Source organism: Sus scrofa, chromosome 12, assembly GCF_000003025.6.
Source record: "Sus scrofa isolate TJ Tabasco breed Duroc chromosome 12, Sscrofa11.1, whole genome shotgun sequence".
In the NCBI taxonomy this organism is placed as follows: domain Eukaryota; kingdom Metazoa; phylum Chordata; class Mammalia; order Artiodactyla; family Suidae; genus Sus; species Sus scrofa.
The window spans coordinates 46,109,451-46,127,141 of record NC_010454.4 but is presented as its reverse complement, the minus strand read 5'-3'; the positions used below and the strand labels follow the sequence as shown (position 1 = coordinate 46,127,141).

The 17,691-nt window shown below is 38.1% G+C and overlaps 1 protein-coding gene across 1 annotated transcript in view; it reads right to left on the bottom strand.

Moving 5' to 3' along the window:
• The window catches only part of EFCAB5 (EF-hand calcium binding domain 5), a 119,592-nt gene that overhangs the window by 77,665 nt on the left and 24,236 nt on the right, over positions 1-17,691 (bottom strand). Inside the window, exon 5 of the mRNA XM_013981195.2 lies at positions 14,434-15,010. Coding sequence (XP_013836649.2) covers positions 14,434-15,010 — 577 coding nt within the window. The remainder of the gene's footprint in view (positions 1-14,433; positions 15,011-17,691) is intronic.

Here is a 17,691-nt window from a genome sequence, read left to right as displayed (position 1 = left end):
CTATTATATACTCAGACAGAGTTGCATCATCCAGGTTGAAAATGGGGGAAGAAATGTGATTTTATTGTTCCTATGTTTAACATTCCTATTAGGACTTCAAAACCCTAGAACTGGTTTTGATCGAAACACCAAAATGGCCCAGAATAATGAAAATAGTGGCTGGCTTCAAATAAAATTTTTCAAAATAATGTTTGAGGCAGGTCTTCATCTTTCAAAGAAGAAAGACTAAGGCAATCTGACAGATTTTGAAATGCAAAAGAATTCTCAGTAAGAACTGGTAAATTGGATATCTCTAATAATGCAAAAGAAACAACTAAAATCTAAGTCTTTACTTAATGGCCATATAAGGCCTTCACAATTCTCTAAGAAAATAAGCTTTCAAAAATAAACTTTGAAGTTTGGAAATAAAAACGGGCAAGTTGTTTAACAGTGCAGAAGGGCTTACTTCTGAAGTGCCGGAAGACTAGCTAGCGTTTCAAAGGAAGTGCGAAGTTCCTCTGATGGAACTACGAAGCAGCCAAACCTCCACCACTTAGCTCAGAACCCCCAGTCCCTTCCTCAGCTGGCTTTCTTTCTGTTTTTCCTCCACTTTCTCTCCTCTCCTGTTTCCCCTCTCTCCCTCTCCTATTTTGTGTCTATGTCTTTTAGCTTTTATTCATTATCCACTCATTCGAACTCACGAAGTCAGTTACTCATTCACTCATTACGCAAACATTTATTGAGCACCCACTATGGATTCTGCCATTATAAAGCTTAGGGTCCAATGCAGAACAGATAAGTAAATGATATTGTGTAAGAAGTATTGGGTGTCTCCAGATTCTCATGTTTATTAATCAAGGTGGATTAACAAAATTGGATTTCTGTCACGTTTCTGTCTGCCTGAAAAGGCTTCCTCCCTCTCTTTGTTTGGCTAGATCCCCCACATCCTTTAGGTCTCAGCTCAGACATCATTTCCTCCCTCTTACTAATGCCCACATTTGGAAATAAAACTTAGTTTTGTGCTTCAGGGCCGCTGCACATGAGACTCCCAAATATGATCCAGATGGATTTTAACTGACTATGTAACTCATTCAGGGACTGAATAAAATTTCTCTTTTGTGATCTGCTTTATCTAAAGCATGAGGATATCTAAATTAATCAACAGAATTGTATAACACCCAAAACTCTTAACTTTGGGTAGTATAGGGTAGATATAACCTGCAAGCAGATTCCAAGTATAAATTCACAGGAGGAGACTGGAAAGGAAGTAAAAGGCAAAGATGATCACAAATTCTTCCCATTCCTGTATGCATGTCTGTTTGTTATGCAACGTAACTTTGCGGCTCCCTATTTCTGTACCCCTTGTGGCTGGCTGTGGTCATGTGACTTGCTTTGGCCGATAGGCCATTAGCAAATATGATTAAAGTATAAAGTTGAAGAGTGCTATAAATTAAATCACAATAGAACTGGAAAAAAAAGAAAGGAAAAAGGCTTAAATATTGGGGCTTGCCCTCTTTTGCTGGACTTAAGAGCTCTTCCACCACCACCTTGGAAATGAGCCTAGGCTAGCCGGCTGGATGATGATCCAGTTACCCCCATTGCTTTTACCACCAACAGTCAGTCAACTAACAGAAAAATGACTACGGCTGTCAATTGCCATTTTGTTGCAAAGTATGAGTGCAACTGATATTATGTGGAGGAGAGATAAGCCATGAGCCCAGTCCAAAGTCACCAACCCACTAAATCATGAGGGAACAAATGTTTGTTGATGCCACTAAATTTTGAGGTATGTTGTTATGTAGCAAGAGCTAACTAATAAAATCAGTTTCCCCATTTTAACAAGCGTTTTGAGATCTTTTAAAGAAACAAACAGTAGGAGTTCCTGTTGTGGCTCAGGATAACGAACGTGGCTAGTATCCATGAGGATGTGGGTTCCATCCCTGGCCTCGCTCAGTGGGTTAAGGATCCAGTGTTGCCGTGAGCTGTGGTGTAGGTCACAGATGTGGCTAGGATCCTGCGTTGCTGTGGCTGTGGTGAAGGCTGGCAGTTGTAGCTCCGATTTGACCCCTAGCCTGGGAATTTCCATATGTTGCAGGTGCGCCCCCCCAAAAAAAAGACAGAGAGAGAAATACAGTATAAACTAACCAATTAAAGAATAGAAGTCAAAATGCTTCCCTACCCTAGTTGTGACAATCCAAATTTTATCCATCCATTCACGCCATGTTAGGAAAATCTACCCCCTTAGAGCATTTGCCTAGATTATATCAGAACTGAATGTTGTGTTTCATAAAAACTGGTTCTAACCAGCTTAAGTGGATAATGACCATGAACTCTGAGTGACCCCAGTACACCAGACCATTCCTAACATAACTGAAGACTCTTTCTTGACTGCTGAACAATAGGATTTGTTTTTTTTTCCGGTCTTTTTATGGCCGCACCCACAGCATATGGAAGTTCCCAGGCTAGGGGGTAGAATCGGAGCTGTACCCGCTGGCCTTACACCACAGCCACAGCAACTCAGGATCCAAGCCGCATCTGCAACCTACACCACAGCTCACAGCCACACCGGATCCTTAACCCACTGAGCAATGCCAGGGATTGAACCTGTGTCCTCATGGATTTGTTTCTGCTGAGCCACGACGGGAACTCCTAGGATTTGTTTTAATCAATCATGTATAAACCTATGGACACATTCTGTCTCTGTATGGTGTGATCATCTTCAGTCGTAGTAAGTATAACCACTATAAATCTCCCTTCCTAATGGTTAAAAACTCTTGAATTTTTCCCCTCTGCAAACTAGACAGTGACTTCTTCATTGGTGTATACTCCTTTGCTGGCAAGTTAATAAATTCAGTTTTCATTTGTTAGTTTTTAAGCTCGAATGGTCTTCATCTCACAAAGCTAAATTGGACTTCTTGCCATTCCTGGAGCATGTCCCTATCATTCCTGTAATGAGTAGTCCTATAAAAATACATACATGATATATGCCTACTTAATTATTATACTTAATTCTTATTTTCTTCTGTTTATTCAACATATACCTTATTATGAACGAGGTTCCTGACATAAGGTGTAATGACTTAAGAAAAATCTTAGTTACTGGTTAACCAATGATATTTGAACAGCTAAATAATTAGCCCTAGGGAATTTTATAAAATGACTCACATTTATCATAGCCTCTCCCTTAAGTACTGATGTTTAATTCTAGAGATTTCAAAGTTAAACACTCAATTGCTCCAAATTAAGACATATCTCATAATAATCTTTTGTATCTAAAAAAAAACACACACAAGAAAACTTTCATCCTGAGAACAAAAGCCTGACTGGAATACGCTAGATAATTCATTTAACAAATATTTATTGAGAATTACTCACACAACACAGTTGGGGATGTGATGCTGAGGATTCAACGGTGAATGTGATAGACATAGTTTGTGCTCACATTACAGCAGAAGAAACAACCCATTATAATTGTAAAGTAAAACGAAGGAGAAACACAGGATAGGATGAGGAAATATATAAAGGAAGTTTTTGACCCAAATTCATGATGAAGGGGTATTGGAGCTGAATTCTGAAGGACTGGTAGGATAAGATAAAGAGGAAGGAGAAGAAGTAATGACACATGAAAAGACCCTGAGGTGGAAAGAAGCATGTATATTTGAAGAACTGAAGTTTTTTTTTTGAAATTCTATGTGCCTGGAGTATCAAGTGTGAGAATGAGAGAGGCAGGAGCCAGGGCTAGAAGTCAGAGACCAGGTCATACAAGGAAGTTTTTATAGGCCTACATAAGGATTTTGGTCTTTATCCTAAAAGTAAAGGCATATCATTGAATGTTTCACAGTGGGGGAAAATGTGATAAAATTAACCTTTAAAAAACTTCAAGAGTTCCAGCTGTGGTGCAGTAAGTTAAAGGATCCAGTATTGCTATGGCTATGGTATAATAAGTTACAGTTGTGGCTTAGATTCAATCCCTGGCCCAGGGACTTCCACATGCCATGAATGTGGCCATAAAAATTTTTTAAAGATCACTTCAGTTACAGGTAAAGACTAGACTGGAAGAGGGCAAGGATGGATATAAATATACGAATTAGGAGACTGTTGCAATAGTGCAGGTGACAAATGATGTAGCTTAGACTAGGGTGGCAACAGTAGAGAGGGTCAGAAAAAAACAGATTTGAAAGAAGGAGGTAAATTCAGCAAGGCTTAATGATTGACTGGAAGTGAGCAGTGAGGATGTAGGAGGTGTTAAGGTTGATCCCTCCGGTTTTGATTTAAGAATCTAGATGGATAACCAAGTAAAGACTTGTTGAAACTGAGGTGCTTAGAGACATCTAAGTGCAGATATTGAACAGATAGTTAAATATACTGGTTTGGAGCACAAAAGGGTGTTTGGGCTAGAGATACAAATCTAAGAGACATGAAGTGTTGGAATGAGGGCACTCAGGGATGGATTATGTAGTGATAGGAGAACCATGCCTTAAGGAATCTTAATATTTGAAGATCAGGTAGCAAAGAATGAACCAGCAAAAGACACCAAGAAGGATTAGACTAATAGCGGGAAAACTAGCAAAGAATGATATCATACAAGGAAGGGAAACAGTATTTCAAGGAGAAAGTGGCCAATATTATTAAACACTGCTAAGAGGACAAGTAAAATGAAGATTTCAAACTTTGCACCAGGCCTAGAAGCAGAGAGAAGGTTGTGATATTGGTAAGTGATAATTATTGAGAAGAGTGTAGAACAAAGGCCAGATAGAACAAGTTGATAAAAGTTCAGGAAGTAGGGAGTGTATATGGACAACTGTTTTGATAAATTTACATACGTTTTAATTGTATTTCTCCAACTAGAATATATAAGCTCCTCATGACAAGAACCAAATTTTATATTTTTTTTCCTATAAGTTTTGGCTCAACATTGAGCACTGAGTAATTATGTGATAAATACTGATTGTGAAGATGCCTCAATAAATTTAAGTTATTAATTCATACATCTAACAAATATTTACTGAGTCCCAACTCATGCCAAACACCTTGCTCAGTGTTGGAAATACAGATAAGATAGAAAATCATCCCTGTCTTTGAAGAGATTATGGGGAGGTAAATAAAGAATTATATTATACTGTGCTAAGGGCTGACAATAGCCTATGGGTACTTCAGGAGTATAAAGAAACAGTACCTTGGAGTTCCCACCATGGCTCAGTGGAAACGAATCCGACTAGGAACCATGAGGTTGCAGGTTCGATCCCTGGCCTCGCTCAGTGGGTTAAGGATCTGGCGTTGTCGTGAGCTGTGGTGTAGGTCAACGTGGCTCGGATCTGGCGTTGCTATGGCTGTGGTGTAGGCCAGCAGCTGTGGCTCCAACTAGACCTCTAGCCTCTATATATAATTAAAAAAAAGAAACAGTACCTAATTCAGATCAGATGTGACAGAAGGGATCCCAGAAGTGATACTTGGGCTGCTTCTTGAAGGACAAGAAGAAATTAGGCAGCCAGAGAAAGGAATGGAGATAGAGAAAGCTGGCACTCTGGATTAGAGGAGAGGACATCTAGCTAGTGTCTAGTTTTATTAGAAGATAATAAAAATTGAGGTGCATAAACATGCAGCCTATCTGGCCTAGGTGGACTAAGTTAGGGCTTGGTGGTCTGAATTCATTGTCACTGGTACCTCAGATCTAGTGCCTCCAACCTTTGAGGCTGGATTTGATGGTGAAGATTACCTATTTCCAAATGAGGCTGTGAGTGAGTTCCAGTTGAGCCACCTTCCTGGAGGAGTAAGAGCAAGGCAGAAGCCACTGGAGGCCTGGGAAGCATCTTTTTTGATGGCGTAGAACTGAGATAGGACAGAGGATATATAAACCAAGGCAGAAGAAGCCTTGAACATAAGGCCTTCAATCTGTTCTCTTCTATAAACTGAAAAATTCCTATCTTCTTCTGAGGGTATCAGTTACTGGATAGTTTAAAACGAATCAATAGAATTATCTGGAAAATCCTAGAAATTTCTAGACATCTTGGATAGTCTTAGTTGTTAATATTCCACAACCACCACATCTTGTCGGACATTATAGCCAAACGTCCACACCTAGGTGGGATGAACTTGACTTAGGAACTCTACCTCTGTCTCTGTATTTTTTTAAAGGCCACACCTGCAGCATATGGAAGTTCCCGGGCTAGGGGTCAAATCAGAACTGCAGCTGCCAGCCTATGCCATAGCCACAGCAATGCCAGATCTTAGCTGTGTCTGTGACCTACGCCACAGCTTGCAGCAGTGCTGGATCCTTAACCCCTGAGCAAGGCCAGGATCGAACCTGCAGCCTCATGGATACTAGTTGGGTTCTTAACCCAGTGAGCCACAACAGGACCTCCTCTACCTCTGGCTTTTTTAACATGAGGAATGTTCCATGCCACTGAAGCAGGACCAGAGACCTACTGCAGTGTGTGTGGGGAGGGAGTGTGTGTGGGGGGTGTGTGACATTAAGACAGCATCCAGTGAGACCATGATTTCTCTCTCTGTAAGAGAGAATTTATAAGTACATAATAATATAAATACATATACAACAGAGTGTGGTTTAGAGATGGATATGAAAGTAGTCATTGTACATGCATTATTACTACGAAGGTTGAATAAAAGTACAACTTGCTTAGAAAAAGTCTCTACCATACTACATATCATTGGGCATAATAGTCATTCAAATATTACTAAAAAAAGTTCCCTTATCTATCTACTCAATTTTGGCATGATCTGTTTTACTGGATTAATAAAATATTATATTCAATAGAGAAGGACAATATGATTAGTATTAAGAATATCATCTGTGGGAGAAGCACCTATGGGATTTCCTAGCATCATGTAATCACAAGGGTTTGGCTAAGTAAAGGGGTGGCAGCTGGTGTGAAGTATGAACAGACAGACATCTGTCTAGGAAGTCACTGTCTCCTGGCAACTGAGGAAGACCCATATAAAGGATGAAACATTCCCTCTGTCTTGCCAAGTTTTAGTGCTGGCATCTTGTAAGGATGAGTTAAACATTTTGAGGGTTTTTTTTTTTTAAATACTGAAAGTAAATACCTTGAAGTGAATCTTTTTTTTTTTTTTTTTTTTTTTTGGTCTTTTTGCCATTTCTTGGGCCGCTCCCGCGGCATATGGAGGTTCCTAGACTAGGGGTCGAATCGGAGCTTTGGCCACCGGCCTACGCCAGAGCCACAGCAACGCGGGATCCGAGCCGTGTCTGCAACCTACACCACAGCTCACGGCAACGCCGGATCGTTAACCCACTGAGCAAGGGCAGGGACCGAACCCGCAACCTCATGGTTCCTAGTTGGATTCGTTAACCACTGTGCCACGACGGGAACTCCTGAAGTGAATCTTCAAACCCTTTGCAGACACCATATTCCAACAGAAATATACACGATGAATTTTTGTCACAGAGTCTGCCTAAGTTCCTTGAACATGGAACTTAAGTTAATTTTCAAGGAATTATTATAAGTAAAACAAAGGTTTGTGTCTCTTTCCCTTTTAGTTTTTCTTTGGTTTGAGTATCCTCAATGTTTTAGCATTTATATAGACTTATTTTTCTCATTTATGCAGCTGTGGTAGAGAATGTAGTTTTATGGAATATTTCTTTGCGATTCTTTCTCTTCCCAGATTAAGTGTTTCATTATTATTAGTCCTTAAGGCTAATAAAGATGAGCCATAGGAAAAATGCTGAAAAGATACCTCAAGACGCAGCACAGAGCTCACCACCACCACAGTGATTATGAAATGAACAACAGATGCAGATATCAGAGATTATGACCATGCCAGAATTGGGTATGCATCACTATGCTGCCCGAGTTTTTTGGGTCTCTTAGATCTACTTCTTGATTCATTTGAACTCTCATTGTAGGATCAGGACAGTGGATTCAGGACTGGGAGAAAAGTGGGGAAATTTATAGTATAATAGGCCCTGCTTCTCTGCAATAGCATAAAATTCTAACATTAATCATCTTTTGCTGTAATCCTTTTTCCAAACTTTAACTTTTTATTTTTCAAAATATCATATAGTAAAATTAACCTGTTTGATGCATAGTTGTAGAAATTTCATCACATATAAATATGTGTAACATCACCATAATCAGGCTATTGAAAGTTTGTAGTCTTATTTTAAGAGAAAATATTTTTCACAATATTCATAATAAGGCAATAGTGACATAGAACATGAATTCCTAGGAACTGGATGGATCAAGAAACAGAGGGAAAAGATGCTAAAATAAAGACGTCAAAAGAAAAGAAAATATGAAGAAAAGCAAAATGACACAAACCCAACTTCCTTATCAGCTTTGCAAATTTACACATCAGAAGTATAGTCCACTTCAGTTCATATCTGTCTTTCAGAAGCCCTGAGGAAAAGCAATAAAAGTATATTGCATACGTAAAGCTTACAAATAACAGTGATATTTTATTCTTCAGATGATGGCTACCACTGTAAAAACCGTTCAGAATCAGTAAGAAGTGCCTTCTTTATCTATTGTACTTAGATACCAAAAAAGATTAATCTCTTTTTGTACAGAGAAATAGGCAGATGAAAAATGTTCAGATCGGGTTGAGTCAAATCAATGCTTTAAAATTATCACCAGAAGATAAAGTCTTGACAAACCAAACAAATATTATTTTTCCCTTTTCCCTGAACGTAAATAAGGAAAGCTCTCATTTCTAAAATGAATAGACTTTTCCAAATCTCTCTAATGGATTGAGAACCACACAATGATAAGGTTCAGAGAATTTATTTATTTTAAGTTACTCTTTTTCTTTCTTTTTTTTTTTTTTCCTTTTGTCTTTTGTCTTTTTTAAGGCCGCACCTGCAGCATATGGAGGTTCCCAGGCTAGGGGTCTAATCGGAGATGTTGGTGCCGGCCTATACCACAGCCCATGGCAACGCCAGATCCTTAACCCACTGAGCGAGGCTAGGGATAGAACCCACAACCTCATGGTTCCTAGTCAGATTCATTTTCACTGCACCACAACGGGAACTCCAAGTTCAGAGAATTTAAAAGCTTAGGTCCCCACAGCAACATAGGATCCAAGCCACATCTGGGATTTATGCCGCACCTTGTGGCAATGACAGATCCTTAATCCACTGTGTGAGGCCAAGGACTGAACCCGCATCCTCATAGATACTAATCAGGTTCTCAACCCACTGAGCCACAATGGGAACTCTGAGATCTTGGATTTTTGACAGAGGAAGATGAAACCCTAATTCTGACAATCTAGACAAAGAAAACACCTTTGACTACTTTAACTCTTTCATGATATTTTTGACAAAAGTATTGCTCCAATAGAAACTAGGATTCTCTTTAAGCTTCAAATGACCCTAAATATTTAAAATCCCAGTTCAAGAAATCCCTAGTTCACTCCCAGTGAAAGAAATAAATCCCCTTGTGTTGCGTCATTGGATAGCAATTGAAACAAGACCAGAGTCCTTGTGTACCCATTATTTTTTTATTATAGATAATGATAAATGCCTTATGTACTGATTAAGATTTATAAACCCCCAACAGGAGGAAGTATCTGTCACTATATTGATTTATATTTTTAATATCAGTTCCCAAATTTTAAATGTTTTTATGTAAATAAATCTAAATGCAAATCTAATTTCTTGCTCTACAGTAACAGATGGTGAATGGAAATATTCTTTAAGCTATTTATTAAATTTAATGATACTGCTCCCTGCTGCTGTTGGAATTTTCACTATACTAAAACTCCCTTAATTTGGTTTTTCTAAATGATTGGTCTTGAAACCTTAGTGGGCATAACAGTCTCATGTGGAAACTGTTTTAAATGCATTCCTAGGAGTTCCCCTTGTAGCTCAGTGGTAACGAACCTGACTAGTATCCATGAGGATATGGGTTCGATCTCTGGCCCCACTCAGTGGGTTAAGAATCCAGCATCACAGTGAGCTGCAGTATAGGCCATGAGCTGCGCAAGATCCCATGATGCTATGGCTGTGGTGGAAGCCTGGGAACTTCCATATGCTGTGGGTGCGGCCCTAAAAAAAAAAAATTCATTTCCTATAAATTCTGATTCAGAAGATCTGAGGAAGAAGCTAGGACTCTGTACTTAAACCAAGCACTCAAGTTAATTCTGATGTCATTGGTAGGCAACAATAGTCTGAGAAAGACAGTTTCAACTGAAAATAAAAACACTTTTTTTGTTTTGTTTTGATTTGGGTTTTTAAAAAATATATTTATTTTTATGGCTGCACCAGCAGCATGTGGAAGTTCCTTGGCTCGGGGTCAAATCAGAGCTGCAGCTGCAGGCCTATGCCACAACCACAGTCACTGCAACGTCAGATTTTAGCTGCGTCTGTGACCTGCACCACAGCTTGTGGCAGTACCGGATCCTTAACCCACTGATCGAGGCCAGGGATGGAATCTGCAGTCTCATGGTTCCTAGTCAGATTCGCTAACCACTGAGACATGACGGGAACTTCCCTTTCTATATTTTAGTATAAGTTTCCATGTTAAAGGACATTAAAAGGAAAATACAGATTTTCAGGAAGAGAATTAGAGATTCGAAGTGTCCTATTTGTTTTTTAGATCTGGAAGAAATCTAACAGATATCATCTAGACCATGGGTCTGCAAACTATAGCTCTGGGGTCAAATTTGGACTGCTACCTGGTTTTATACAACTCAAAAATCTAAAGTTGTTGTTATATTTTGAAGTAGTTTTTAAGAACCAAAATAATAATAATATTTTGTGGTATTTAGGACTTCTATAATTCTAATTTTAGTACCCATAAATAAAATTTTATTGGAACACAGTCATGCTTATTCATTTACATGTTGTATATGATTACTTTTGTATACAACAACAGAAACAAGTTGTTGTGACCCAATTCTCCAAGCAAAAAATTTTAATTTTTATGTAATCAAATTCATCGATATTTTCATAATTTTGTGTCATGGTTAAAAAAACTTTTCTCTGCTTATAAAGGAACTTAACACCTGGTTTCTGGTTTTTGTATCTTTTACTTATACACATTTTTTTTTTTTACTTATACACACTTAGCAGGATATATTCTAAGGATAAAAAAACTGCAAATAAATCTAAAACCTCATTTAGTAGTTTTCCTATTTGTAGGCGTACTGCTAATATTATTTTGAAGCTATTTTATACGAATTATAAGATAAAGTAATTCTGCCAAGATTTTCAGTGTAAAATAAAGAGACACAAATACAAAAAAATCAAGGAATTAGGTAAAAATCCTAAAATATTTGACATGAAATTATCAATATAAACTCATTATTTTTATTTTAAAAATTATATTTGTTAGTCTTGAAAGAGCCTAGAAGGAATGACAATACTGATGAACATTCCTAGCTCCCAGCATCCCAGAAGAGTGATCTCCATTAAAAGGAACTAAGAATCCTTCCAAAATTGCATGAAGCTTTCAAAGACTACAAGAGTAATGTCAGAAAAACGCAGGAGCCAAAGTTGGGTCAAACTGAGCATCACAAAATAAAAATGACTATAATGGATTAAAATACATGGACTATATATTAAAATCCTTGTGTCCATAAGGTTACTCAAACAAGAACTCTTCCCAAAAGGGAAAAAAATCTTGCACTTGTTGCCATAGTCAAAAAGTGACTATCGAGATAGATAGGAAGAGATATGATACATATAATATTTTGAAAAAATAAATTTAAAAAAATGAGTTCCCTGGTGGCCTAGTGGTTAAGAACTTGGTGTTGTCACTGCTGAGGCTTGGGCTCAGTCTCTAGCCTGGGAACTTCTGCATGCGATGGGCATGGCCAAAAATAAATTAAAAACATTAAAAAGGGAGTTCCCGTCGTGGCGCAGTGGTTAACGAATCCGACTAGGAACCATGAGGTTGCGGGTTCAGTCCCTGCCCTTGCTCAGTGGGTTAAGGATCCGGCGTTGCCGTGAACTGTGGTGTAGGTTGCAGACGCGGCTCGGATCCCGCGTTGCTGTGGCTCTGGCGTAGGCCGGTGGCTACAGCTCCGATTGGACCCCTAGCCTGGGAACCTCCATATGCCTCGGGAGTGGCCCAAGAAATAGCAAAAAGACAAAAAAAAAAAAAAAAAAAAAAGGCAAAAAAAAAAACATTAAAAATATTCTGAAAATCTATAATTAAAAAGAAAGTGTTAAACATTTATTCCATCCTATTAGTCAGAAGCATATTTCACTGTAATTACATACATAGCAACACAGTGGGATTTATTTCAGGCATTCTAAAACAGCTCAAAATTAGGAAGTCTATTAATAAAATTCATCATTAATGGATCTCGGATGAAAACTAAATTATTATCTTCTTAGGCGTTGTAAATACATTTGACACAATCAACACTCATTCTTGATTTTTAAAAGTAACTCTAAAACATAGAATTTAGGTGTATTTTTCCTAATGTGATAAAATACATCTTTTTAGATTCAAAAGGAATAGTTATGGTACTATTTTTTGTACTTTTTAGAAACTGTTCATAGTGAAGTACTAATATAAGAATAATCTCTACTAAAGTCACAAACGAGACAAGGATGCCCATATCACCACTATTATTTAACACTATATTGGAGGTAATGGCCAGTGTAGTTGGGTTAGAAAGATATTAGAAGTCTAAAAATTGAAAAGGAAGATGACAAATTTCTGTTATTTGCAGACAATACGGTTGTCTCTCTAGGAAACCCAAGAAATCAACTAAAATTTTACTATAAGCAGTAAGAGAACTCAGTAAGGTAGCAAAGTACAAAGTATACATAAATTAATAACTTTCATATATTAAAACTGCAGCTAGAAAATGTAATAAAAAAGTAAGTCTCACGATGGCAACAAAAAATGATAAAATAACTAAGAATAAATGTAACAAGCAATGCAAACATAGATGAAAAAACTTTAAGACAATACTGATTGATACAAAATAAGAAGAGCAAATGGAAATATACCCATTATTAAACAGAAACACTTGTGATTATAAAAGATGTCGATTTCCCCTTAATTAATGAATAAACTTAATCTGAGTTCAGAAAAATAAAAAAAACTCCTAAAAATATTTGTTTTGGTGTTGTCTCTCGCCCCCCTATTTTAGATGAATCAATCCTAAAGTTCATATTAAAAAGGAAACACACAAGAATAGAAAGTAGTGATTAGAAAAGAAGAACAAATAATGGGAAGAGGACAGTCAAATTTATTGAAATATATTTAAAAGTCTCAAGGATTAAAGTAGTGTGATGGTGGTGCATGAATAAGGTGATAGACCAATATAAGATAGATAAATCCAGAAATACACTCAAAATGTATGTGCATTAAAGGCTTATCTCAAAACAGTGGGGCAAATCCAGACTATTCAATAATTGTTATTGGGCCTACAACATAGCTATTTGGGAAAGGAAAAGGGTGGATACATATCTTACATCTTACACTAGGATAAATTCTCAATGGATCAATATATAAATGAAAATTAAAAGAGTAATAATTCCAGAAGATAACATGGGATAATTCTTTTTTTCTCTCTCTCTCTTTTTCTTTTTAGGGCCACACCTGTGCAGCATATGGAAGTTCCCAGGCTAGGGGTTAAACTGGGGAGCTGCAGCTATCGGCCTATACCACAGCCACAGCAAGGCTACATCTGGGCCGCATCTGTGACCTATGCCACAGCTTGGTGACAACACCAGATCCTTAACCCACTGAGCAAGGCCAAGGATCAAACCCACATCTGCATGGATATTAGTTGGGTTTTTAAGCTGCTGAGCCACAACGGGAACTCTGGGACAATTCTTTTAACATCTTGAAATGAAATGTTAATGACTCAAAGTTCAGAAGACATAAAATAAAGGTAAATAAATTTGACCACATAGAAATAAAAAATCCTCTACATAAGATAAATGGCAGGTGAAAGACAGAGAAAAATACTTGAACTCATTCACATGCTTTTGTATAAAAGGAAGAAAATTAAGATCTATATTTACATTTGCTTATGAATGCAGTTATCTCCCTGTATAACTCTGGAAGGATCTGTTGAAAACTAAGACAAATTTAGTTATTTATAGCAGCGGTGGAGCACTGGGTGGATGGAGGATAAGAATGGGAAAGTTTTCTCTGTGTAACTCTTTATAAATTTTGGCTTTTGAACCAGATGAAACATATTACCTGTCTGAAAAGTTACACTTTTAAGTCTCTGCTCTCATACAGCTTACTTTCCAGTGCAAGGAGACAGATGATAAATAAACATATATTTGGGATCCTAGTGAGATAACTAAATTCATGAATACAAGGAACTTAATACATCTTGTCAGTCTTCATAGTGCCTTATAAATAATGAAGCACATAGAATTAGCTCAATAAATACTTTCTGAAGAACTATAAAATTACTTGTCCTATTTGTATGGTTACATTATTGTTGTACTTGCTTTTCAATGTAAGGAGCCAGATCATTAACTGAAAATGCAATAAATTGTACCTGTTGTAGATAGTATTTGGAACATACATCTTCAGGTCTTCTGTGACATCTCTCATCACTCTCTGGTAACCAGAGATTTCTACATCTTTGATATAATTAGGATTGTTTCTCATTAAGTATTCCCCCAAATGGTTAATTGGATCAAACTTGGTTGGAATATCAGCTTCTGTCAAAAGCTTTTTCTTTTCCACTTGCATTAACATTTTTTCCATTCCAGGAACTAAGGTGGGTAGAAGTTTATCGAGCAAGTATGCACGAGTGTTCAGTGTCATGGTTTCAGTATTAAACCACTCTTTGGCCAAATTATCCTTGGGGAGTTTTTCTTCAGTCTTTTTTTCTAGTTCCTTCTTCAGATTTTCCTTATCTATGATTTTCTGCTGCATTGCCTGGGCTCTTGCCTGCACTCTTTCGAAAAGATTTTTTTTCCATGGTTGTTCTAGCTTTGAATCTTGTGTAGTTTGATCTAAATTGAAAATCACTTTTGCAGGCTTTCTAAACACAGTATTCTTTGAGACTCCAGGCTTAGAGTCTTTTATTGAACGAGTTGACATTTTTGGCTGCCCCTCCAGGTTTAATTCTAAGGGAACAAAAAGTGAAATCTAAGAAATATTAGAAGTAGATTTTAATCTATGTTTACTTTAGAATACTATTAGAAAAAAAATTTTACACACTTTACATGACGTATTCAAACACAGCCAAAAGTAACAGAAAATCAAACAACAGCATATGGAGCTCCCAGGGCCGGTGATCAGATCTGAGCTGCAGCTGTGAACTAAGCCACAGCTGCAGCAACGTGGGATCCTTAACCCACTCTGCGGGGCGGAGATGGAGACTGCATCCTAGCCCTCCCAAGACACTGCCAATCCCATTGCACCACAGTGGGAGCTCCCATTTATTGTTTTCTTAATTATAAGTCATCAACAGCTCGGTGTTTCCATTAAGTATGTAGCCTGTTTCTATTGTTTTTTATTCACTTTTTGTGTTTGTACCTCAGGATCACAAGATAGCTACTGTAGTTCCAAGCATAACTTCTTTACAAGGAGAAAAATATGAGAAGAAAGGGGCTTTCTCCTCTTGAGGTTCTGTTTTATTATTCGAGAAAAGAAAATTCCAGACTCCTCATTCCAAGACTTTCCTTTACAATTCATTGGCCCTAATTTGGTTGGTTACATGCCCATCCTAGGCTAATAGCTGGTAAAGGAAAAAGGGGCTAGTAAGAGTAGTTTTGATCAATCATAATTTATTCCTTTGTGCTAAAGTTTAGACCAAATTCTCTGATATTAAGTGGTTTCTGTCTGCTACAAAATGGAGGTTCAATTGGCAGACAAAAAGGTGAGAAAAGGTCTGGTGAGTAGGTAGTGAAGAGCATCTACCACACATATACATGTAAATATTTCTTCCCATTCTCATATTTCTAACTTCTTTTTTGTGAAGATATTAGACCAAGATTAGACCAAGGTGAGAACAGGCACCTACATCCCCTACCTACCAAAATCTTTAGAAATGACAGAAGACAGAGAGAGAGTGCTTTAATATGAATATAAGAATGCTAACAGGAGTTCCTGTCGTGGCTCAGTGGTTAACAAACCCGACTAGCAACCATGAGGATGTGGGTTCAATCCCTGGCCTCCCTCAGGGGGTTAAGGATCTGGTGTTGCCGTTAGCTGTGGTGTAGGTTGCAGGGGAGGCTTGGTTCTGGCATTGCTGTGGCTGTGGCATAGGTTGGCAGCTGTAGCTCTGATTTGATCTGTAGGCTGGGAACCTCCATATGCCTCACAAAAGACAAAAGGCAGAAAAAAAAAAAAAAAAAAAGAATGCTAACAGTCATGAAGGCCTTCAATAGTCAGAAATTTTAAGGGTCTCTGAAAAATGTAAAGTAGGTGGGGTTTGATTGAAGAAACTATAGGACTGAAAGAAAACAGCACTGTGAAATGTGGGAGCAGTTTTGAGGCATCCTAAGTTTAAAAGATGTAGACATGTGTTGCAGGGGGATGATGGACCTTTCGGTATATCTTTATTCCCATCTGAGCTAATCACCAGGCACCACAGAAGTTCACCCTTGAACTAGGACAGGAGAGTTTGAGCTAGAGAGGCAGGATAATGCCTCCACACACGCAGAAAATGAATTGCTGACAGACGTAACTGCCTGCATATCTTACCCCTTCTCCACAATCATTGGCAGCTGGTTATAGAAAACAGGAATTCCATCCACAGATAAGCAAATATGGATTCCCAAATCCAAATATAAGCACACACATAAGTATCAATAAATATTTAAAGAAAACTATCTCTGTGACTAAGCTCAACAAATGCAATGATTAATACTATCCAAGGAAACATCATTAACAGAACAAATGTAAGAAGTTCTAAAAGAAGTGTAATTACTATCCTCAGGGCAGAGAAATCAGAGGAAATAAAAAGTTATATTATTTTTTAAAATTAAGAGAACTTGGACACCTAGTATTCAGATGTCAATTTTTAATATCATTCTCCAATTTTATTTTATTTATTTATTTATTTATTTTTGTCTTTTTAGGGCTGCACCCTCGGTATATGGAGGTTCCCAGGCTAGGGGTCTAATCGGAGCTGTAGTCTCTGGCCTACGCCGCAGCCATAGGAACGCAGGATCCAAGCCACGTCTTTGATCTACACCACAGCTCGTGGCAACACTGGATCCTTAACCCACTGAGTGAGGCCAGGGATCGAACTTGCATCCTCATGGATGCCAGTCTGGTTCATTAACCTTTGAGCCATGACAGGAACTCCATCATTCTCCAACTTTAAAAAATCAGGATTCATTGGAAAAATGGCTGATTCTAGAACTGGGGCAGGTAATAGTCAAGATGAGCCTGTTCATCTTTTAGTGTCAGAAAGCAAAAGAGTGCTCAAAAAACCCTCTACATTGGAGTTCCCATCGTGGCTCAGCAATAAAGAACCCAACTAGGATCCATGAGAATGCTGATTCAATCAATCCCTGGCCTCACTCAGTGGGTTGGGGATCTGCCATTACTGTGAGCTGTGGTGTAGGTCGAAGACATGACTCAGATCTTGCATTGCTGTGGCTGTGGTGTAGGCTGGCAGCTGCAGCTCTGATTCGACCCCTAGCCTGGGAACTTCCATATGCTGTGGGTGCAGCCCTACAAAGACAGAAAAAAAAAAAGAGAGAGAGAGACAAAACCCAAAACAATGACAACAACGACAACAACAAAAAACCCTCTACACTGATTGGGACATATTAAAGGGACACAGCAGCCAACT